The sequence below is a fragment of the Acartia tonsa genome, chromosome 9 (genome assembly GCF_053477335.1).
Source record: "Acartia tonsa isolate MP-2025a chromosome 9, ASM5347733v1, whole genome shotgun sequence".
NCBI lineage: Eukaryota > Metazoa > Arthropoda > Copepoda > Calanoida > Acartiidae > Acartia > Acartia tonsa.
In genome coordinates this window covers 6,031,471-6,055,625 of record NC_137268.1, presented here as the reverse complement: position 1 = coordinate 6,055,625, position 24,155 = coordinate 6,031,471, and the positions used below count along the sequence as shown (strand labels likewise).

General features: G+C 32.4%; 1 protein-coding gene across 2 annotated transcripts in view; it reads left to right on the top strand.

The window, feature by feature from the left end:
- The window catches only part of LOC145328087 (uncharacterized), a 633,740-nt gene that overhangs the window by 571,245 nt on the left and 38,340 nt on the right, over positions 1-24,155 (top strand). For both annotated transcript variants that reach the window (XM_080171649.1, XM_080171650.1), the window contains exons 2-3: positions 17,597-17,663; positions 18,896-18,973. In XM_080171649.1, coding sequence (XP_080027775.1) covers positions 17,618-17,663; positions 18,896-18,973 — 124 coding nt within the window. In that variant the 5' untranslated portion in view covers positions 17,597-17,617. The remainder of the gene's footprint in view (positions 1-17,596; positions 17,664-18,895; positions 18,974-24,155) is intronic.

The window sequence follows — 24,155 nt, the reverse complement described above, 5'->3', positions numbered from 1 at the left end:
TCACGCAGATAATCCGCACATTTTGAAAGAAAGATTAAAGATGGCTACGCTTGCTTTGTTTATGGTCCATGCGCAAGCATTATTTTGATTGCCGCGTCCAATTATGAACTTTCAATTTGAATCTCAGCGCTTTCCAAACTGACATTAATGATAAGGAAAACAAAAGGATAAAGGTTCGAGTTCACAAACGCATCACACTATTATACTTCCAATACAGTGAAACTTACCTTAAATTGACAACCCAATCGGTTCATTAGTTTGAAATAATAAGCTACAGACAAAAAAAAACCTTAATAATTCATATAATAGGAAAATCGTTCATTCGAGAATTTTGATTGGTTGGTTTCAAACTGCTAGTGTCAAAATATTTGCAACCAATACTAATTATCTATGGAAGGGATAATCTTTGAGGATGTGCATCAAATTATTATCCATTGCCTTATCCCTAGAGATTCCAGGAGAAGGAACTCTTTGACAGAGCCAATATTGTCCTATTGTGACGTCATAAAAGGGGGAAGAAAATCTCTTCAAAGGAGATGGGAGAAATGGAGTTCTCCTTTCCCTTTTCCGAAATTTATGACGTCAAAACAGAATAATATGGCCTTTGTCAAGTTTTTTTAAATTTGTCACATGCCTATTTTTTTCAAAATTGAATATTGATGGTATAAGACATATAGATATATGAATATTCAGCTTATTTATAGTTTATATTTAAATTTAAATTTCTTGTGACTTTTTTTGTTTAAAGTTTAAAGTTGATCATCCAATTTGAGCTATATTTTTTTTTAATTCTCTTTAATATTTACTAAAACTACGAAACTAGTGATTTTTGCGTTAATGGAGGTTATTGTCCTTGTTAAAAGCGAACCTTTTTTATAACTAGAATCAAGACTTCGGTCCGTTCGTCATTAACGGTTAGCTCCTTTCGTTTGTATAGAAATATTAGAATTGTCTTATCGATTTCAAACTTTACATGATGATTCCTGTAAGCAGTTAGTATTTTTGACAACTTTTTAAATGACATTATTATAATATTCATCTTATTTTTGAAATGTTGATTCCTAGGTCAACAAAGTATGATATTATAAGTTATTGTTCGTTTGTCCTGATTTAAGAGCTTCGCATTTATGGATGTTATCATCCTTGTTAATTTAAGTCAAGAATGTATCCTTGAAAATCTAATGGCAGTCAGTCAGGCCTTAGCTTGAAAAATTTTAGTAATTACGTCTTATCAGTAAAAACCTTAATTCCAGGCTATTTGTTCAAGTGTTAAATTAATGTTTGGACACATCCTTATATCCTATTACATAAGTTGGTAAGCTTTTTCTGTCTGTAGTGAAGGATCTCGCTAACCACTGAACCGATACGGTTCTCCTTTACAATAAAGCTTATTTTAGAGGGTTTCAGGCTGTATCATTTTTTAAAAAAATAATTCTGGCTATGGTTTTAGGCTATTTTTCTGCCCTTTCATATCAGGGATAAGGGATAGGAAACCTGGCCATTAATTAGGTCCCGGCCTAGATTCTAAAGGGATATTGCAACTATTACAAATTCCTATCAAACTGGCGGACACTCCCAAGTAGCTATCGCTCTAAACCAATAAGAATTGGTCTGTTTTTAACAACCAATCACCAATTGGCGGAAATTTTAGAAGCAGACAATTCTAGAAAAAATAATGATTTCGTCTGCTACTAAAAAATAAATATAAATGGTGTTAGATCACATTAGCTTAATTATTAAATCTGCTTAGAGTTAAACATTTAAAAAGGGCCATATAGAAAAAACAAAAATAATGGGATTTTTTTGTTGGAAAGAAGGTAGCTACGAATTTTCATTTGGTAGTTTATAAATTAGATGTTGTATTTTGAATTTTAAAAATTTAATACGGAATTGATACAACACCTTAACCATAATATATGTACAATACAACACAGTTCAAATCTATCACTACATAATAGTATCCAAAGAACTTGATAGAATGTTACCCAAGTGCATATTAATTTATTAATTTTGAATTTTAATTAGCAATGAAATTTTCAAATAAAATTTTTACTCATTAATAAAAATGCAAATAATACAAACTAAAATCTGTCTGAGGGAAACCCAAGGATAGCTTTCTGACAGTTCAAATTACCAAAGTAAAAGATAAAAAAATTTTGGGAGAGAAAAAACTTCATTTTAACAAAAGCCATTAATATATAGGTTTATAAAAAGTTATGTTTTTTACTTTAAACTAGCTACCTAAATTTGATTCTATACTTTATCTACACACACACACACAGCTTTTTCATTAGCGTTGTATACGAACCACTGCGCCATCCCAAAACTGGTTTATTAGGCTAGAAATAGGCCTAGGCTTGAAATAGGCCTGAAATAATATTTTCCTACGTTTCCCATCCCTTATCCCTGTTTCATATCCCTTCGAATGTAGAGCCTCTATTCGATGTTAAGGGCTCAGCCGCTTGTACATGTAAAAGTAACAAGATGTCTGCTTGAATATGTGTCTATATGTGTGTGTGTGTTTGTCTGTGTGTGTGTACCAAAGGATCTCGATAATCACTCAACCGATATTGTTCTCCTTTACAGTGAAGCTTATGAAAAAATTTTATTGTCCAAAAGTTTTTGTGCTCTCTTTTTTTAAAACTCATAATTGAAAATAGGAGGTTAAGCGACTTTTCTCACCTTACCTCAAGTGTACTTAGAGATATTTAGTAGGGTTGGGCCGGATATCCGGTCTGGCCGGTTATCCGGCCGGATATCCGGTCATTTTCAATATCCGGCCGGATACCGAATATTAAAACTATCCGGTTACATGATATATCCGGCTAATTTTTGACACGGGATATCCGGTTATCCGGACGTTTATTCGGCCGGATATCCGGTAATTTGCCGGATATCGAAGAGTTGGCCAGATATCCGGCCGGAACCGGATATTTGGCATTAGCAATCAGCCGGATATCCGGTATCCGGCCAAAAAATTATCTGGCTCAACCCTAATATTTAGAAGCGTAACAGGTAGCTAATATAAAAAAAGATTTATCAGTCAATTTACTGAAAAAAATAGCTATTAATCTTGACATATAAAAAGGATGGATATAGAGAAGTATAGATAGATACAAAGAAATGTGAATAGATGGATAAAATAAACATATTTTGAATTGTTAACAAACTGAAAGTGGTAAACATGAGCTCAGCAGTTTTTATTAACACAAAATATTTTGCAGAATATCTTTTTACGGACGCAGACCATCCCACCTTTTTTTTCAATTTGCAATTAAGATGCTAGCAACTACGCCCCTATAGGCCTCTAGTAGCACTTGAGGTAAATGAGGAAAAGATATTTTTTTTTTTTTGGGGGGGGGGAGGGGGAAATTATTTTTTCTAGGGGAGATTTGTCTTTGGAGGTTGGTGAAACCCTCCCCAAAATAGTTTTAAACCTACCCAAGACCTATGTGAAGCTACAATGTAAAGAAGAACCATATCGGTTCCACGGTTAGCGAGATCCTTCCGTACAGATAAACAGACAGACACCCCGTTACTTATAGTTCTAGAATATGTCAGGTGTTTATATAATGAATCCTCTCTGTAAATCATATTGTTTGTTCGTCGGTCTATTAAGCATTTCAAAAAAATCTTCATGGTAAGGGTTAGGAAAATTCCGACAACTAAAGGAAAACATGACAAAACTGGTTATTGGTATGCTTTGCTTAACTTGATCCGGATTTTAGTCTTCTGAAGAACCTCTGGAACTAAGCGTCTTCTGTTCAATTATCCCCATTATGTTTAAAAAGATCTTTGTTAGTATAAAACCAGAAAAGTATCAGTAGAATTCTAATGGGGTTCTACTGGAAATAAAAGGACAATGAACTATTTTTAAATAAACAACACACACAAAATCTTATTTTCTCAATTCTAACCCTGATGAAGAAAACTGAGAGAAAAACAACGACAACAACAACATCCATAAGTAGCCAGGCACATTGAAATATGGACAATGAGATATGAAGAGTATTTGATCATTTGTTAAAATCACCTTTCATTACTCTGACAGACCGATGGACAAAGTAAAGTACATACTGTATGCTCTTTGGGATAGGGAATATTCACTAAATTTCAGGTATTTATCTTGAAGAGGAGATGAGAAATCACATTTCCCCCATAGCGTTATGGACTGGCGGACAAAGTGAGTTACAGAGTAGCTTCGCTACTAATAAAACAGTTTTCTTTAATTTTGATATTTTTTCATTTAGATTAAAGCTGGGTACTATTTCTAACCAGTATTAGACTTATTATTACCTAAATCTTACACCAGATTATCATGTACTCTAATAAAATAAAACTTTTAGCTGGCTAAAATAACGATCCCCTCCATACACATTCTTTACCCAATCCCCTCCCCTTCTACTAGATGAACAAACTAGCCAATATAAGATGTCCAAGTTAGCACCCTTGACGAAAATTATCCCCTGTCATTGTATATCCATGTATATTCTACTTCTATCTAACTTGTTTATAAAAAACATTTTCTCAAAAATATTAAAGATGAAAAAAGCTTTAGCCGCTGCTATGTCAAACATGTGATAATTAAAATTATAGTGAGAATAAGGAAAGTTTGCATGCTCAGTTGGAACTTTACGTTAAGGGTCGTGAAATAAAAGGGTAGGTTGTCTAATGGGAGTTTCTTTACCTAACAGATCTTTAGTATTGATGTATATACAGATAACTAGCTGCTTCCCCTTTTCCATGGACCGTTTTCGTCTGCTAGTAAATTGTTTTCTGCTACTTGGCTGTACTAATATTTCACTATTGGTTGATTTTCATAGAACCAATCGAGTTGTCACTTGTGATTTGGGATGGGGACATACAGTTATTTAACCCCTTCTCACTCCATTGTTTTACTCTAATTTTAAAAAAATTTAAAAAAGCCATTGTGGATAAAGTCAAGTTAAGCAAAGTATGCTAATTGCCTTACCTGTTGTGTTTGACATACTCTGCAAAACTTGAGCCGAAATTATTTCTGAATTTAGCCATACCAGGCCTTCCAGGTTTATTAACCATCTTGATTACTTAAGAGTACAAACCCGATTAGAGTAATTCCAAACTTTCAATTTTAAATAAAAGCATTTCCTTAAAGGTGATGTAAGAGTAAGACGACTTTTATCCCACTCATTTTTGTATTAAGCTTCAGATTTCGAAAACTACTAAACCGATAAAGTTCTACCTTTTAAGAAAGCCTAATATAGGTCCCATGATGGTTTTGAGCTATTTAACTATTAGATTGAAGCAATTGGATGACTCTAGACTATTTTTCTTGATTTTTCTGTCTTTCACAAATAAGTCAAATATAAAAAAAAAACTAGAAGCTAGGGGCTCAGCCGCTAATTGTGTTCTGTTTGATAATTGTTTTAATTAAAAGATGTCTTGTTTTATTAGAGACAAAATCTATCATCCATTAAAGTTTTTAATTATGTTCTTCCTTTTATAGCATAACTAAAGTATGTTTAATTGTATCTAAAACAAGGATGACAACATCCAAAAAGCAATGCTCAGATGGAAGAACAAACGAACAATAACTCTTGAAGAGTGTCAGAACTTAAATTAGTTTACACAGATAATAAATATACATTTATATATATTTAACAGTAATAATATACGTTATTTAATTACCTATTTAAACAGATACATATACTTAAAGAGTAAGGGGTGCTTAGATTTATAGAATAAGATATGAGTTTTTAAAAATGTATGTAACACCAAAATTGGTATTGCATAATAGTTCTCATGCTATATATTTTGCAGGCAACATAGTTGTTGATAAACTAGTTAAAATATAATAATTGATAAATAGATAGATAGATAGATAGATAGATAGATAGATAGATAGATAGATAGATAGATAGATAGATAGATAGATAGATAGTTAGATAGATAGATAGATAGATAGATAGATATATTCAAGAGAGATCTTTGAAGCTGAGAAAATACCGTTCAAAAATGCATTAAATTCAGCTGGCTACAATGATGACTTCACTTACTCACCCAACCAACAACGTCATCCTACTACAAGGTGCAGGAGAAGAAAGGTTATTTGGTTTAACCCTCCTTTCTGTCAAACAGTGAAAACTAATGTTGCAAGGAAATTCTTACTACTGATAGATAAACATTTTAAGAACACACCTCTTCAACAGTACTTCAACCGTTCTACAGTTAAAGTGTCTTATTGTTGTATGCCTAGCATCAAAGCCATCATAGCTGGACATAACAAATTCTTACTTAAAGATACAGCTGCTGAAAACACTCAACCTGCAAGATTGTGCAACTGCCGTGGTGGCCAAGCTGTGTGTCCCGTTGGAGGCCAGTGCTTGAAGTCTTCCTTGGTCTACAAAGCAGAAGTCATCAATGCAGTCAAACCTGCCACATACATTGGCCTGACTGGTAACACTTTTAAAGAAAGATTTACTGGTCACAAGTCATCCTTTAACAATGCCAATGCAGAGCACAAAACCAGCCTATCATCATTCATTTGGTCATTAAAACGAAATCAAACTAATTTTGATATTAGATGGTCCATCCTGCAGCAAGCACCAACCTACAACCCTAGCTCCGGTGCATGCAAACTCTGCAACCTAGAGAAGGTGAAGATCATGTTCAACAATGACGTCACCATGCTTAACAAGAGGTCTGAGATCAACAGCAAGTGCAGACACAGAGACAAATTCCTTCTGATTGAACACCTGGCTGCTAATGATACCTGATACTGCCGTTTCAAGATAGTTTTTTTAAAATTATGTTTATTTGTAATTTCAATATTTTAAAAAATCCTCTAAATTTAATTGAAAAAATCTATTAATGCTAATATTATTGTCAGTATTAAATTGTAACTGAAGATTGCTTAATGCATGAAACATGATGTTTTACAAATAAACTTTTGTTCATTCTATGTGGACTATGTATTGATATATATATATACTAGCGGCTCCGCCCCTAGCCTCTAGGGGCTTTGCCCTATGAAGAAATATTCAAAAAAGTTATTCTTTGTTTTATTACTCTGTGGTAAAATTAAACCCAGGTTGTACGCTGTATGCACAAAAATGTCAATTTGTAGAAATTAAACCCAGGTTGTTTGCCGTATACACAAAAATTTCAATTCGTGAAAATTAACCCTAGGTTGTTCGCATACACAAAATTTGAAGAAAAAAATTTTTTAAATTTTTTTGGGGGGGGGGATTTATGGGGGCTTCGCCCCATATTGCAGTGGGGTTCCCCCACCCCAATTACTGGTTTTTGTTTACAAAAATTTAAAAATTAAAAATTCTGTAAGTGGGGATTTTTTTTTTTTTTTTGGGGGGGGGGGGGTTGGGGTGTCCCATCCCCCAAGAAAATAGCTTAAAACCGCCAGAGGACCAGTAGGTATATTCCCAGAAGGGTAGAGCCCAATTTGATCAGCAGTTACTGAGATTTTACAAAAAATGTAAATAATTTTTTTGGGGGGGTGGGTTTTTTATTTTTTTGGGGGGTTGGGGGTGTCCCACCCCCCAAGAAAATAGCCTAAAACCACTACAGGACCAGTAGGTATATTCCCTGAAGAGTAGAATCCGATCGGTTTAGTGGTTACCGAGATCTTAAGGGACAGACAGACAGACAGACGGACAGACGGACAGACGGACAGACGGACAGACATCAAGCTACTTTGTATTATAGACTAGAGGCTACGCCCCCTAGAAGCCTCTAGGGGCACTTAAGGTAGAATGGGGAAAACTGACCTCCTCCCTTTTTAAATTTGAGTTTCAAAAGAGTAAAAAAAATAGATTTTTAAGGGAGGGGGGTAAAGACACCCTCCTCACAAAAAGTTAAAACCTTCCCAGGACCTATAAGAAGCTTCACTGTAAAGAAGAACAATATCGGTTCAGCGGTTAGAGAGATCCTTCGGGACAGTCAAAAAGCGCTTACTACTTTATATAATAGGATATATTATATATATAGATAGATAGATGGAGCAATGTTGTATGTTTAAAGGAAACAAAAAAATATTAAACAATTTTACAGTACTTTCTATATTGTAAAGTCCTATATGTATCCGCTAGGTGTCTATTTATAAAATTAGAAAATAATGTTATTCAACAATATTTATTTATATTACAGTTTGGTTTTTCTGCTGAACAATGTTTAATAAAATAAATGATTAAAAAGTATTAGATTTAAATTATTTAAAATTCATATTACAAATCATTATACACATAAAATTAAAGTTTTATGAGCTTTAATTTGTATCTTACAGTGCCGTAATAGCCCAGGAAACCAAATTATGAAGTCAGTTCTATAATTATGCAATCCTTTAGAGGATATTAATATTAAGCTAATTTTGTGAATCACCCCGAAACCATACTCACATATTTAGGACTTGATTATAGAGTTGCTATGCCTATAATATAGTACTTTGTTGTCCCAGGAAACAGTATACCAAAAATCAGAACAATCTAATAATTAGATCACATAAAAAATCAACATGTTTAAAATGGACGTACAGACATTCTGTTAATGCTTATAGAGTTGCTACATTTTCTAATTCGTACCTAACTACTACAGGAATCACCGTGTAAAGTTTAAAATCGATAGGACAATTCTAACATGCCTAAATTAACGAAAAAAGCTATCAGTCTCGGACGAACGGACCGACCCTAATTATAGAAAAGCTTCGATTTTAATAAATTGATGCATAAACTAATAGATAGATAGTTCAACTAATTATAAATTAACTACACAAATAATTGTTGTATGTAATGTTTTGAAAATTGAATGTATTATATAATTAGAATCTGTCACCGAATATAACACTGAAAACGCCTTATTATGGCGGGTTCTATAGTTACAATGTTATCTTTAGAATCACAGCTTAATGTAATTAATTAAACGTGAATATTGAAATACAAATTATTTCTAACTTTGTTTTCAAATATAAAGATAGAAAGTTTAATCAATTTTTCAATGTCATATTGTTGATCAAAAGTCTTTGTTGTATTCTTTTCTTTTTCTTTCCAGAAATAAACGCTAATTTTTTATTAGTTGGTTATTGCTGCACTGCACTACTCATGTAAATTATTGTCCTAGTTATAAACATAACAATTTAGTTATTAAGCAGTTAAATGTATGGAAGGGCCCAGTAATTAAAATAGAATATGCCGGGATATATTGACAAGAAATATATATCGTCTAATTAGTGCTAATATGGACCTCATATATTGGTCTGTTCGTTCAGCCAGTAGGAGGGGAGGAAATGAGATAAAGAGGGAGGTTGGGGGGTACCGTTATCTAAGCCAGCTGTGATCAACACTTTATTATAGTACATGAAAATTAGTGTAACATCAAGTAATAATCTATCGAATGACCCAGCCCTAACATATTTTCTACTGTTATTTTGTAATTTTAAAAAACTCCAAAAATGAAGTATTATTACTAATTACGTGTTTAATTAGCCAAAACACTTTTGCCATATTACACACTTTATACAAAAATATGTAAATTTAAATATTTAACTTGAAACAAGATTGTTAATGTCTAAAGATTATCTAATAATGTAAAAAAAAATTTTTTTAAAAATTTACGACTCAACATTTAAAAAAAAATTCGGGGGTCATTTTTTTTCTAGGGCGATTTTACTTGGGAGGATGGTAATCCCCTTCCCTAAAATTAGTTAGTAACTTTCCAAGAACTCATGAGAAGCTACATTGTAAAGGAGAACCATATCAGTTGATAGATTAGCGAGATCCTTTGGTACACACAGACACACACACACCTACACATAGACACATAGACAGAAAGAAGTGATGTTACTTTTATATAAGGATATACATACAATTGTAAAAAAAAACAGCTTTATAAAATTTGCAGTGACTATTTAAATTTTAGAATTTAATTTTCTTCTGCACATGGAGGGAAAGGACAGTGAAAATTAATTCAATCTTAAACCATTTCTCCCAAATATTTGCAACGCACAAAAGACAGAAATATACCCATAAATATTTGTGGGAAGAATAATTTATCATCATTTGTCCTATCCCTGGGTTCTTCATCATATGTTTATTTTAAAACAGTGTGCACACAAAAACAGTAAAATCAGTAAAAACAGTAAAAAGATAACTCCTTCAAAGAATCAAAATAATCTTAGATTTATAGATGGGTAATCAAAAGACAAGTGATATTGATTGATTTATTGACAATACCACTCAAAATTGATATTTTAGTTTCTTATTAAATTTATGTCATTGCTTTTCTTTGTCAAATGATAATTTTTCGCAGGTGGGGGGGGGGGCTAAGTACCCTCCCATAAATTAGTTATAAACCATCCCATGACCTACATTGTAAAGGATAGCCAAATCGGTTCAGCGGTTAGTGAGATCCCTCGGTACACACACAAACTCACAGAGAACCTGTTAATTTTATATTAGGATTGAATTTGCTAAATAAAAACTTTGTGATTTTTGTAATCTTGATAAAACTCTGTTTAAAAATACACCACAATTTTTCATCAGTGTGCTTTTGTTGGCGTTTGTGTAAAGTCATAGCAGCCATACTAACATACATACACTTGTTTTCACATACATATAGAGTGATACTTATTTAAAACAAGGATGACAACATCCATAGCAGCAATACTAACATACATACACTTGTTTTCACATACATATAGAGTGATACTTATTTAAAACAAGGATGACAACATCCATAGCAGCAATACTAACATACATACACTTGTTTTCACATACATATAGAGTGATACTTATTTAAAACAAGGATGACAACATCCATAGCAGCAATACTAACATACATACACTTGTTTTCACATACATATAGAGTGATACTTATTTAAAACAAGGATGACAATATCCATAGCAGCTATACTAACATACATACACTTGTTTTCACATACATATAGAGTGATACTTATTTAAAACAAGGATGACAACATCCATAGCAGCAATACTAACATACATACACTTGTTTTCACATACATATAGAGTGATACTTATTTAAAACAAGGATGACAACATCCATAGCAGCCATACTAACATACATACACTTGTTTTCACATACATATAGAGTGATACTTATTTAAAACAAGGATGATAACATCCATAGCAGCCTTACATACATACATACACTTGTTTTCACATACATATAGAGTGATACTTATTTAAAACAAGGATGACAACATCCATACCAGCCATACTAACATATATACAGTTGTTTTTATACATATAGAGTGATACTTATTTAAAACAAGGATGACAACATCCATAGCAGCAATACTAACATATATACAATTGTTTTCACATACATATAGAGTGATACTTATTTTAAACAAGGATGACAACATCCATAGCAGCTATACATACATACACTTGTTTTCACATACATATAGAGTGATACTTATTTAAAACAAGGATAACAACATCCATAGCAGCCATACTAACATAAATACACTTGTTTTCTATACATATAGAGTGATACTTATTTAAAACAAGGATAACAACATCCATAGCAGCTATACTAACATACATACACTTGTTTTCACATACATATAGAGTGATACTTATGTAAAACAAGGATGACAATATCCACAATAGTAGAATTTTATTTAAAGTGGTGACAATTTAGTTTAAAAATAGTTTTGAGTTTAAATAGCTATTTTTTTATTAATTTAGTTATAAAGTTTTTTTAAAAGTTATAATTTATGTATTTTACATACTTAGTTATGATTTCAAAACAAGGATGACAACATATATATATTATAAAAATATAATAATCCAAAAAAGTGCCTAGAAAAAGTTTTAAAAAATTTCATTAAAACCAATTAAGTGAGATACAAGGATGACAAATTGCATAAATTGATACTATGCATAAAAAAAGTGGATAACGCCCTCATAGCATCGTCATAATTATAGTGCTAAATATGTATATACGGAAAAGGTGTAAAGGTAAAAAAGTATGACATCACATATTTAATAAAATATGTATGATTATGTTATCATTTTTTAATCCATGATACAAAGTGAAATATTACATTAAGAGTATCAAAACAGTTAACATGTGAAAAAATTTTAAGTGAAACAAGGATAACATACATCCATTCTATAAAGTTTAATAAGATTGAATTTGTGATTTTTAAAAAGTGATCTTTGCTGACATGTTATCGATATTCCACTTTTATTCTGCCATTCATAATGGCGACATATTACATAAGTGATATATTTTCCACACGTCAAAAGTGGACATTGCCCTGGTGACAACAGTCATATGCTGTTATAATAACAGCACACCAAAAATATAGGATAGCCTGAAGATTCTTACGGGTTCTTATTTTGGTGCATCTCCAAATCTTGCTTATTACATGGCCACATGCTCTTTAGATAATCATCAATTTAATTGTACAACCTTTATCTAAAAGTCCTAACTGTTCATAGTATGAGTTGCGCCAATTTTGGGCTAAGGCTTTCCCCCATACGCTATTTATTTACTTTTTATGTCACGCACCTGACATAGAAACAATAGTCAGGGGCGTCCAAGCTTTTTTTTTACCCCCATCCCTCCTCCCAAATTTTTACCCCGGGGGTAAAAGAAATTTGATTATATAGGTATTTAGTATTAAAAATGCGCGTGAAGCGCGCAAAAAATTTTTTTAGGGATTTTTTATTTTGGGGGGGTGGGGGTATTTACCCCCCCAAAATTGTTTGGGGGGGGGGGTAAATACCCCCTCCCAAATAGTTAGGGGTAGGGGTAAAATGAAAAAAAGTTTTGGGGGTGACTACGGCACCCCCAAATTCGTTTTTTTTTTTTGGGGGGGGGGTAATCCCCACTTTAACCCCCCCCCCCCCCCTTGGACGTCTTTGACAGTTGTGACCCCTTTTAACGTTTAAGCCGAGATTCAAAATTAAAATATCACCTTCCTAACAACGAGAAGGTCACGATTGTTAGGATAAAATTATTTATCGTATTCATTCGAATCCGGTGGATAAGAACCGGTTCTTATCCATACGAAAAAAAAACTATGTCTAGCAATAGCATCGTATTATATCCAGCTTTCTACGAATATAAAAATGTACCATCATAAGATTAAAACCAGTTTTTTAGCCCCGAGGTGCCGAAGGTTTTAATCTCATAATTGTACATTCTATATCCGCGGAAAGCTGTTTATAATACGATGCGAGAAATAACTATTATCTCCCAGTTTCTCTCTCTGTTGGTGTTATAAGTTGATTAGTTAATCTCTATGGTAAAGTGATGTAACAACTGTCTTTTTATTGTAAGTTTAAATTGACTTATGAATTTAAGTACAACTAACAATATCCTTTAATTTACAATTATAGCATACCAACCCCCCCCCCCTCCCCCCTTTTGGTCTGTTTACAAATCGCTCTCCCTTATTTTTGGTTGTTTTATATTTCCGACGCTGTTGACTGATATTAGAAGACACAATTGAAACTTGGCACAGGGTCTTTTAAGATTGTGCATTGCGGTAGAGGAGTGGAGGGGATGGGGGCTGGCTACTTAGTTTCCATTTATCGATTGAAGAGAAAGTGCCTAAATCTTTATTTCAGAAAACAAGGATAACAACATCCATAATTAGCGAAGTACAAATATCATGAAATCGACCAACAGACAAAGTAAATTAGAGAGCAGTTCTCAAAGCAAAGAATAGAAAATAGAGAGAGAATATGCAAAATCTCTATAAAAAACCACTAAGCTTTAAAAAATAATAGAGCAAAACTGACAGACAGGCGGACAATACAGATTATATATCCATATGTCATAGGTATCTTCACTAAAGATTGCAGCTTTTTATCTTTAATAGAAGCTTAGAAAATCATATTACGAACGGACTGACGGACAGCCAAAGCGAATTATAGAGTAGCTTCGCTTTTTAAAAAATGGTTAGACATGTGGGTAGATCTCTAGATAAATAAACAAAGGCTGGGATAGATAGATACTAAAAGAAAATTATATTGTTTTTTTAGGGGGGGGGGGAGTGTTAAGGCGATAAGAGGACATCAATGAATAAATTCTCTATAATTCACCTTGATTATCCATTAGTCAGTCCATAACAATTTGGAGGATATGTGATTTTCTCAGCTGCTTATGAAGATAGACATCTGAAATTTTCAGTGAAGATTCCTAGTACATATGCGAATCTAGTCTATATTGTTATCTGTCTGTCTATCGGCCATGCTTCAAAAGATATAAACCTTATTTTCATAGGTTTTAAGATTTTACATATTTGCATATTTTCTCTATTTGCATAAAGTAAATAGGCATACCTAATAATGTATATTCGCTTATTTGTAATGTGATTTTGGCTATATATCTAATTAATTCTTTTTATGAATGCTTATCAATGTCTGTACATAGGTAGATAGATAGTAAAAATGAATGAAACTTAGATGTCGAAAACAAGGATGACAAATTCCATAAGTAGGAAATTCGATAAAGTTATATAATTCTCCAATGATGCTAATATAAATTACCCTTTCTGTAGATTAAAATTATTAGTACGTTTAGTATTAAACAATCAAAAGAACCCAGAGCTTTTGAGCCAACGAATAAGATAATCTGACTATAAAATCTTGGGTACCAGTGTAATTTACAGTCCAATTCCCCATCCCTATCTAAAAATCCTGTTTGATATAATATTCTTAGCGTTCATGTAAAACTTGATAGAAAATATGAGGAAGCCCAATCTGCCCCATTTTTGTACCACTTTTGATTCCTGCGACGTCATAAAAATGAGGGATTCTACATCTCCCTTTTAGGGGTTTTCTTTCCCACTTGTCCTCTCATCTACCTCATTTTTTTTGACGTCACAGGAATCATAAGTGGTAATAAAAGTGGTGTAGATTGGGCTTCGTCGAAAATATCAGACATCCATCTTTAATAATCACTGAGAAATGGTATTGTTTTTTTTTGTCAAATTGTTAACTCAACAAAACCGTTATTAACTGACGGACAGACAAAGTTAATTAAAAAGTAATTAATGCTCATTGGACATGAAATTTCGGACATTTTTGTTTGATAATTAGAAGCAAAGAGACGGACAGACGGATATTTCCAATAATTAAGAGGATTCTCCACAACAAAAAGAATGATATTTAGTTTTTATTTACTTTCGAAGAAACCACTTGAAAACTGAAATATTTTCTGCATTTTCATCAAAAAATTTAGAAACATATAATCAGAAGCGTGCAAAGGGGGATGAAGAGAAGGGGTATCCACACCCGGGCTCCTACCTACACACCCTAATACACTCCTTTGCACAGCTAATGTAAAAATCAAGGTACAAAATCCGCACCTCCCAAAACATTTGTCAATTCATAAACACTTTCTTTAATTTATGATTGAGTGAGTTTACAGTTACACCAAGGGGGGTGTATCTGCTCCCCTAAACCTAAAAATACACCCCTCTTGTTATCTGTAATACAACTCCCTCAAATTTTTGGTCAGGGGGTTGGCAAAAATTGTAAGAGGGGTGTAAAAATTTTCGGGAGCGCCCCATGGCAAAATCATCTGCACGCCACTGCATATAACTAAGGGATACAATGAATAGAAGATAATTTAAACATTGTGAATTCATTTGTCTTTAGTTCCTTTAGTTTAGTCTTTAGTTTATTTGATAGCATAAAATATCAGATCTTTTAACTTATTTAAATTTTACTTTGTAATCAAGAATTATATTAATTTTTCCTCATTTGACCTATCCTATAAGACAGTGTTGCGGAGCCGGGAGCCGTGGAGCCACCATAATTTGCTGGAGCCGGAGCTAGAGCCGTAATTTTCGTTAAAAAATGGCTCCGGCTCTGAACTAGATAAATAAAGAGATTTTTTATAAATTATAATTTTGTAACTCTGTTTTGTCATGTGCAAATGCCCCTGTTAAGTTTTTCAAGTCCATTTTATCAAAAATTGAACTTTTAAAAACTTCAATAGTTAAAAATAGACGTGGGAGAAAAAAAATATGTCGAGTTTTTCTTGATTTTAGGTCGAAGCCGGAGCCAAATCCGAAGCCGGAGCCGCCATCATCACAGACGGCTCCGCGGAGTCAGAGCCGGAGCTGCACCAAAAACAAACGGCTCCGCAACGCTGCTATAAGAATACATATAAACAGACATCCTAGCTCTTTTCATTTTAGAATATATTGATTTAGTGTATTTTAATTTATGATATGAATATTTGCAGGGAGGGAGGGGACATTGGAGTGTTTATTACACTAGTCCTCAAAGTTTTATAATAAGTTTTCGTTTTCGTTGAATTACCAAATTAGGAGACTTTAATTGAATTTTGATTGGTTCTTGTAATCTAAGAAGGGTAATTTTGTTTATCGTCATATTGGGGAAGTACAACAATTTATCTGCCATTGTCTTATCCCTTTAGATCCCTGGAATATTTCACATGTTGAAAAATTGACTGATAAATCAAATTGGATAATTTGCAAATGTGTGCAGCAAAAACTACAGATTTCAAATAAATCCATTTGTTTATGGCTGTGGTAGTTTTGTAAGCAGAAAAACAAGAACTTATTCTTTTTATCGTGCTCTTATATTTAAGCATGGCTTTGAAACCGATCAATATCCACTGTATTAGAACTGGTTATAAGCCATACCAAAAAAATCATGTATAGTATCGTTATTCGTTTTATAGCTAGTTTTCTACGAATATTAAAATAAAAACAATAATGTTAGTGCTAGTGCCTTAGCTTCAGGCTCCTTGGGGTAACGAAATTTTAGTCTTAAAATTTTTCTTTTAATATCCGAGGAAAGATGTATTTAATACGATGCTATTGTTGATTTTCATTAAGATTTGGCCGGATATCCGGCCATTTTCAATGTTCGGCCGGATACCGGATATTAAAACTGTCCAGATAACGGATATCCGGCTGGTTTATAATGCCAAATATCCGGGTATCCGGCCAAATACCCGGTAATTTGCTGGATATCAACCGTTTGCCAGATATCCGGCTAATTTCTATTGCCGGATATCCGGTATCCGGCCAAAAAGGTATCCGGCCCACCCCTAATTTTCATAGACACAAAAATACAATTTCTAAAGCTATACAATACATAGATAAAGTTGGCTATTAAAATTTGATTTTTATGTAAGAACACTTTTAGTGCAATCTTTTAATTTCATGTTTAACTGTTTAACAAGGTCTCACATGTTTTATCAAAAAGAGATTTTACTTATAGGCCAACAAGGATGATAATCATTTTATACGTAGCGCAGCAATAAAAAGATTTTACTCATTTAAATACAAATCTCATTAATAGTGATTTAGCGCAAAGTACTTTAAACTGTTTTACGCGGATAGCAGAATAAAAAATTATAGGATTAATCTCTTTGGGTCAAAAAAAATCATTTATTTTGAATTTACAATTTATTTTTGATTAACCACTTCTTGTAATTTTGAGGGCAAAATTAGGAAATCTTATATAAAAGTAACCGGATTTATTTTTGTCAGGATGTGTGTTTCTACCAAAACCTAACCTAACCTCTGAACCGATAGAGCTATCCTTTACAATAAGGTTATAGTTTTATTTTTTTACTTTCAGATTTGAAATGATATAAACTAAAAATGCCATTCGACAACGAGAATCAATCCCTACCACCTTCTGAATCAGGCAAATTTATAAATAAAACAAGGATGACAACATTCATAAAAAAACGAAGCTAAAACCAGTAGAATGGACAAACGCACAATAATTCTTGTATTGTATTAGAACTTAATAAGAAGTCTAAACGAAATTGTACCTAATTTTGATAAATACAGGGCACTGTAAAAAAAGACATATTTTAAATATATTTTTAATTTTTGTATATTATTATAGAGATGACTCGCTAATACTATTGTACATTGTTGTCCAAAGAATCATAATTTCAAAAATCAGAAGAATAGGATAATTATAAAATAAAAAAAGTTGTTCTCTTTAAAAAAAAAACAGGCTATTTTAAGTGAGCGTACATTTTAGAGTTGTTGCACTTCTTAAATCGTACCTAATTGATATATGAATCATCATTCAAAGTTTGAAATCGATATGTCAATTCTAGCATGTCTATTAAAGTTCTTTTGGTGGACATCTTTAATAGAAGTAGAATTTGGTTTGGTAGAAAGTTATAATCGATATATAATTACTTGGTTGTTGCAATAGATTTTCAAGTACTCTTATAAAGTGATAATCACAGCTGGCCAAATTAATTATACTTCCCAGCCATCCCCTTTACAGGATCTAGCTTTATCTATCTATCTATCTATCTATCTATCTATCTATCTATCTATCTATCTATCTATCTATCTATCTATCTATCTATCTATCTATCTATCTATCTATCTATCTATCTATCTATCTATCTATCTATCTATCTATCTATCTATCTATCTATCTATCTATCTATCTATCTATCTATCTATCTATCTATCTATCTATCTATCTATCTATCTATCTATCTATCTATCTATCTATCTATCTATCTATCTATCTATCTATCTATCTATCTATCTATCTATCTATCTATCTATCTATCTATCTATCTATCTATCTATCTATCTATCTATCTATCTATCTATCTATCTATCTATATATCTATCTATCTATATATCTATCTATCTATCTATCTATCTATCTATCTATCTATCTATCTATCTATCTATCTATCTATCTATCTATCTATCTATCTATCTATCTATCTATCTATCTATCTATCTATCTATCTATCTATCTATCTATCTATCTATCTATCTATCTATCTATCTATCTATCTATCTATCTATCTATCTATCTATCTATCTATCTATCTATCTATCTATCTATCTATCTATCTATCTATCTATCTATCTACCTATCTTTAACTCTAGGAAGAACAAGCTGGTGTATGGAGGATAATCCCTTCCTCAGCTATGATGCCTATAGAAGCACACCTCTACTATATCAAGGTTGCACTAGATTTTCATGTTCTTTAATAAAGTGATACTCGCAGCTGGCTGAAATAATTATACCCCATATTCATCCCATTTACCCCATACCCTCCCCTCCTACTGGATGAACTAACTGACCAAAAAATGTGTTCCATATTAACACCCTAATTGACGACAAATTTTCCAGTCAATAATCCACGTGTTATATGTATATTCCTTTATAAGGGTAAGCAATACATTTAGATAGTCGATGCTCAATGAGACACAATTGTTATCGTATTATAGACAGCTTTCCGCGGATAAGAAAATGAAAATTATTAGATTTAAACCATTTTTATTAACCCAGAAGGACCGAAGGTATTGATATATTTTTTAAAGAAGTTGTATCAACTTTTTTTTTATAGCTAGCCGGTCCTTTTAGTAAGTAGTAGATGTAAAATTTTTCATAGAATTCAGATATGCAATCGGTTTTTTTGTAGACCTCTTATTTTTTAAGTAATTTAAGTTTTTTATAAAAATAATTAATTCGGTTTTAAGGTACTAAAACGCAACAAAATAAAAGAAGAAAATGGCCAGTAAGAACAAAAATAGTAAGATCTTTAATTTGACACCTTACTTTTAAAATTCTGTTGAGTAATTATTGAAAAAATCTATTTTTTTAACCTCGGTTTAATAAAAACTTTAGACCTAAATATTTTCTCAAACAGACATAAAAAACATGGGTTCATATATACCTTTAGAATCAGAAAAATATTACGAATCCATTGTAAGCAAAATTGAAAAAAAGTAAAAAAATTAAAAAATTAAAAAATGGCCAATTGTATTTTTTGTTCTGGCAACACTATCGTCTTCCCTTTTTACCCCCTCTTTACCCCCTCTATACCCCCTTCCCATTTTTATACTTAATTCAAAAGTTAAGACGTTGCCTGTACAATATAATATGATATTTTCATATAATTCCTTTTATTGTAGTTTATATACTATATTGTAAACTTTTTTTTTCAATTTTGCTTACAATGGATTCGTAATATTTTTCTGATTCTAAAGGTATATATGAACCCATATTTTTTTACTTGTGAAATGATAAAATTGAGTTCAAAGTTTTTATTCTCGTGGGTTTAAAAAAATCGATTTTTTCAATAATTACCTGACAGAATTGAAAAAGTAAGGTGTCAAATTAAAGATCTTACTATTTTTGTTCATAATGGCCATTTTCTTTCTTTTTTTTGTTGCATTTTAGTACCTTAAAATCGACTTAATTTTTTTTTTTAAACTTAAATTACTTAAAAAATAAGAGGTCTACAAAAAAAACCGATTGCATATCTGAATTCTATGAAAAATTTTACATCTACTACTTACTAAAAGGACCGGCTAGCTATAAAAAAAAAAGTTGATACAACTTCTTTTCGTAGAAAATTGTCTGAATTGAATTACTATGCTATTCTCCAATTTGGCTGAGAACCAGTTCTAATCCAGCGGATAGTAATTGGTTTCGAAAACATACTGGACATACATTTATTTCCTAGATGCTCAATCAGGCACAATTAATACGTCTAAACGTAAATGGAATTTCTTGCAGAAAAAGAGTTTTGTTTTTATTTAGTCACTTGATTTAATCCCATAATTCAAAATTCAATGTTCCATCCATACCTCCCTTAACCCTTAACGGTCGGGGGGGGGGGGCGTTCAACCCTGCGGGGCAATCATTAACGTTTACTTAACATAACCTAACCTAAAATAACCTTTCGAAAGCTACTGTGAAAATATGATTGAACCCGCAACTTCATTTTCTTTCCATGACCCAATTTTTTTATTAAAGTGTGGGGTGGGGAGATTTTTCTAGTTGCGATTTCTCTTTGGAGGGTGGTAGCACCTTCCCGAAATTTTTCATAAAACGTCCCACAACCTATGAGAAGCTTAACTGTAAAGGAGAACCATATCGGTTCAGAGGTTAGCGAGATCCTTCTGTACACACAGACAGACAGACATATTGTTACATTTATATAAGGATACACAACTCATTGTTTCAACATGTTTACTGTTAATTTTCAGTTGATTAATGAAATGCGGTTTTAATTTGATGAATTGCAAACTTATATTTACAGCTGTTTTTCTAATAGTGTAGTTACTCTTAGATTAGTATCCGTGTCCTAGTGTAGCTACTCTTAAATTAATATCCTTCCGTGAGTATGTAAACAATCAAGTATTAAAAGGGCACCGTTATTTTAAGCTGCATAACTTTTATTTTTGCCCTAGATCTTATAAAGTCAACTTACCTCTTTCAAAATAGCCTCAAACCTGCCCTAACCTAATACTTAGCTTTCCTAAAAATTGAAATAAAACGTTCGATCGCTTTGTTTCAAAACCTCCCAAGGTTTGAGTTTTTTAATAAATAGCAAAAAACTATCCCGGGAAGTATAGTGTTTTTTCTTTATTATTGTCTTTTATGTCGTATTTTGCTATTTATGGATGATGTCTTGCTTGTTTTTGTTTATAACAATAGTTAATTCGTTGCATAATGTTTAATATCGAAGCTTTTTTTTATATTTGTATATTGTCTGTCCGTTACTGAAGAATATGATCTAAATTCATTTTTTATGACAACTGAACATATGATCTATAACTCCATTTTTCCGTTTGGCCATTCCATGATTTTTTGTGATTTGCTACTTCTGGATGTTGTCATCCTTGTTTTTAAACTTGTGAAGTTGTATGTCTAAACTTAAGAAATTGAACACATGTTAAAGTTTGAAATGCCTTTTTCTAGCTTTGTCTTTTCTCTCTTTTTCTCACTCTCTATTATCTCCCTATCCCTATCTCTCTCTCTCTCTCTCTCTTTTTCTCTCTCTTTTTCTCTCTCTTTTTCTCTCTCTCACTCTCTCACTCTCTCTCTCTCTCTCTCTCTCTCTCTCTCTCTCTCTCTCTCTCTCTCTCTCTCTCTCTCTCTCTCTCTTTTTCTCTCTCTTTTTCTCTCTCTCACTCTCTCACTCTCTCTCTCTCTCTCTCTCTCTCTCTCTCTCTCTCTCTCTCTCTCTCTCGCGCTCTCTCGCTTTTCTTTTCTTATTTGTTTTATTAATTTACTTTCTGTCGTTTGGTCACCCTAAAGCTTCCCTTGAAAGTATAACCAATTTTTTTTAGATCCTTAGCTTAGAATGAAAGTACAATTAAATCAAATATTTAGAATTTTTAAAAAATTTTGCAGAATTGCAAATTCTGATCAATAAAAAACACATTTATTTGTTAAAGCATGTTTTTCATTGTGATTTAAACTTAAACAAAATCCATGATAACGGACAAAGTATGTTATAGAGCAGAAGTTCAGTTGTCATAAAAAATAAAGAAATTAAAAGTAGCTAATTTTAAGAAGGTTACCACAACCCCCCGCCCCCCCCCCCCCCCCACACACAAAAATATCCCCTCTATTTTTTTCCTTTTTGACACTAAAATTTAAGATAGAATTTAACCCCACAACACATCAAGTTCCCCTAGAGGCCTCTAGGGGCGTATCCGCTAGCAAATAATGTTGTTTTTTTTACATTAGTTTCATGATAATACTCATTACAGATATTCGATACATTATTACTTGGATGTTGCACCAAATTTTCATGTACTCTAATAAACTGATACTCACAGCTGGCTAAAATAATTATACCCCCATCCTTCCTCTCATGGGATCCCCTCTCCTCCTACTAGATGAACGAACTGACCAATTAATAATGTCCATATTAGCAAAGCAATCTAAATATTCTCCTGTCAATATATCCATGTATTTTATATTTATTTTCAATGTAAAGTTAACTCAATCCGTAAACAAACATGATATTTCTTATCTTTTAGTTACAAATAATTTGCCTTTTTTATAGCGAATCTTCTTTATTATACGCACTGTCCGTCTGTCCATCCGTCTCTCGTTAGAAACTGTTAGTGGGAAAATTTATCAACTGTTTTTTTTATAGTAGACAGCTGGAATTTTCTTATACTAATGACCAATGAGCATCCAGTATATAATTTACTTGGTCCGTCGGTCTGTCGGTCATGCTTCAAAAGACCGACCAATACATATTTTTTGGGGGAAACAGGCTACGAATTTTTCTATCTTTTGTGAAAATGAATATCTGCTATATAACTCACTTTGTCCGTTTGTTGTAGCTGTGTTTAGTGCCCTAGGAAAATGACGTCATAGTAGAGAGAAAGAGAAAGGGACGTGGGGAAAAAAACCCTAGAAAAGAGATGGGATATAGGGTATTTCCTGACGTCAATAGAATAGGTAGGCCAAAAGCAGTGACATCTATCCCCATTTTGCTATGTCACTATAAACAGCTACCCGTTTGTTCTTCCAAATTTTTGTGGATTTTCCGCTAATTATGGATGTTGTTATCCTTGTTAAACATACATATATTTATTCATTTAATTGTCTGTCAATCTATTCTACAAAATTTACGAGAGGGTGCAATGCAATTAGTCCTTTTTTATATCTACTGATGCACCTCTAGGGGCTCTTTTTAAAAAAAAGGAGGGGTGGTATGATATTGTTGACAAACACCTAAAATCTAATTTTAAAACTAAAATGATTTGAAAAGGGGGGTAATTTATACGGGGTGATTTCTCTTGGGAGGGTGAAGTTATCCTCCCTAAAAATAGATAATTCTTTTAAGAAGCTTCGATGTAATTGAGGGCTATATTAGTCCACCTATTAGAGAGATCTTTCTTTACGGATCAACAAACAAACATCCTGTTACTTTATTAAAAGAATTTCCGCGCGTTGATTATTGATTACACCCTTATTTACATGTTTTTTAGTTAGTTTAGATTCATTGAAAAAAAAAACAATTAACTTTATTTATATTTGAGTCTATCTATCTATCGCTTTATTATTTCTTATCTTTCTAAATGCTTTACAGGACTTATAATTGATTAGTTAAAAGTTAATTGTACAAACAATTGTTAGCCAGTTTAGTTTGTCCTTATACATTTATCCATCTATTTATATTAATTTATTTTCTAAGAGTATAATTTAAAAGAGCATGTTATAAAGGCTCAAATGTAAAAGAATTTTAAAAAACAATCCGCTCGTTGTCTGGGAAGGTAATAGGTTCTAATCTCGGTTCTACAAGCAAAATTTGGACTTTAATACAAAGGTTGTGCAATCAAAGGGTTAGTTGTGTGAAGTGTGTTTAAGATATTTTATTATTATTATTAT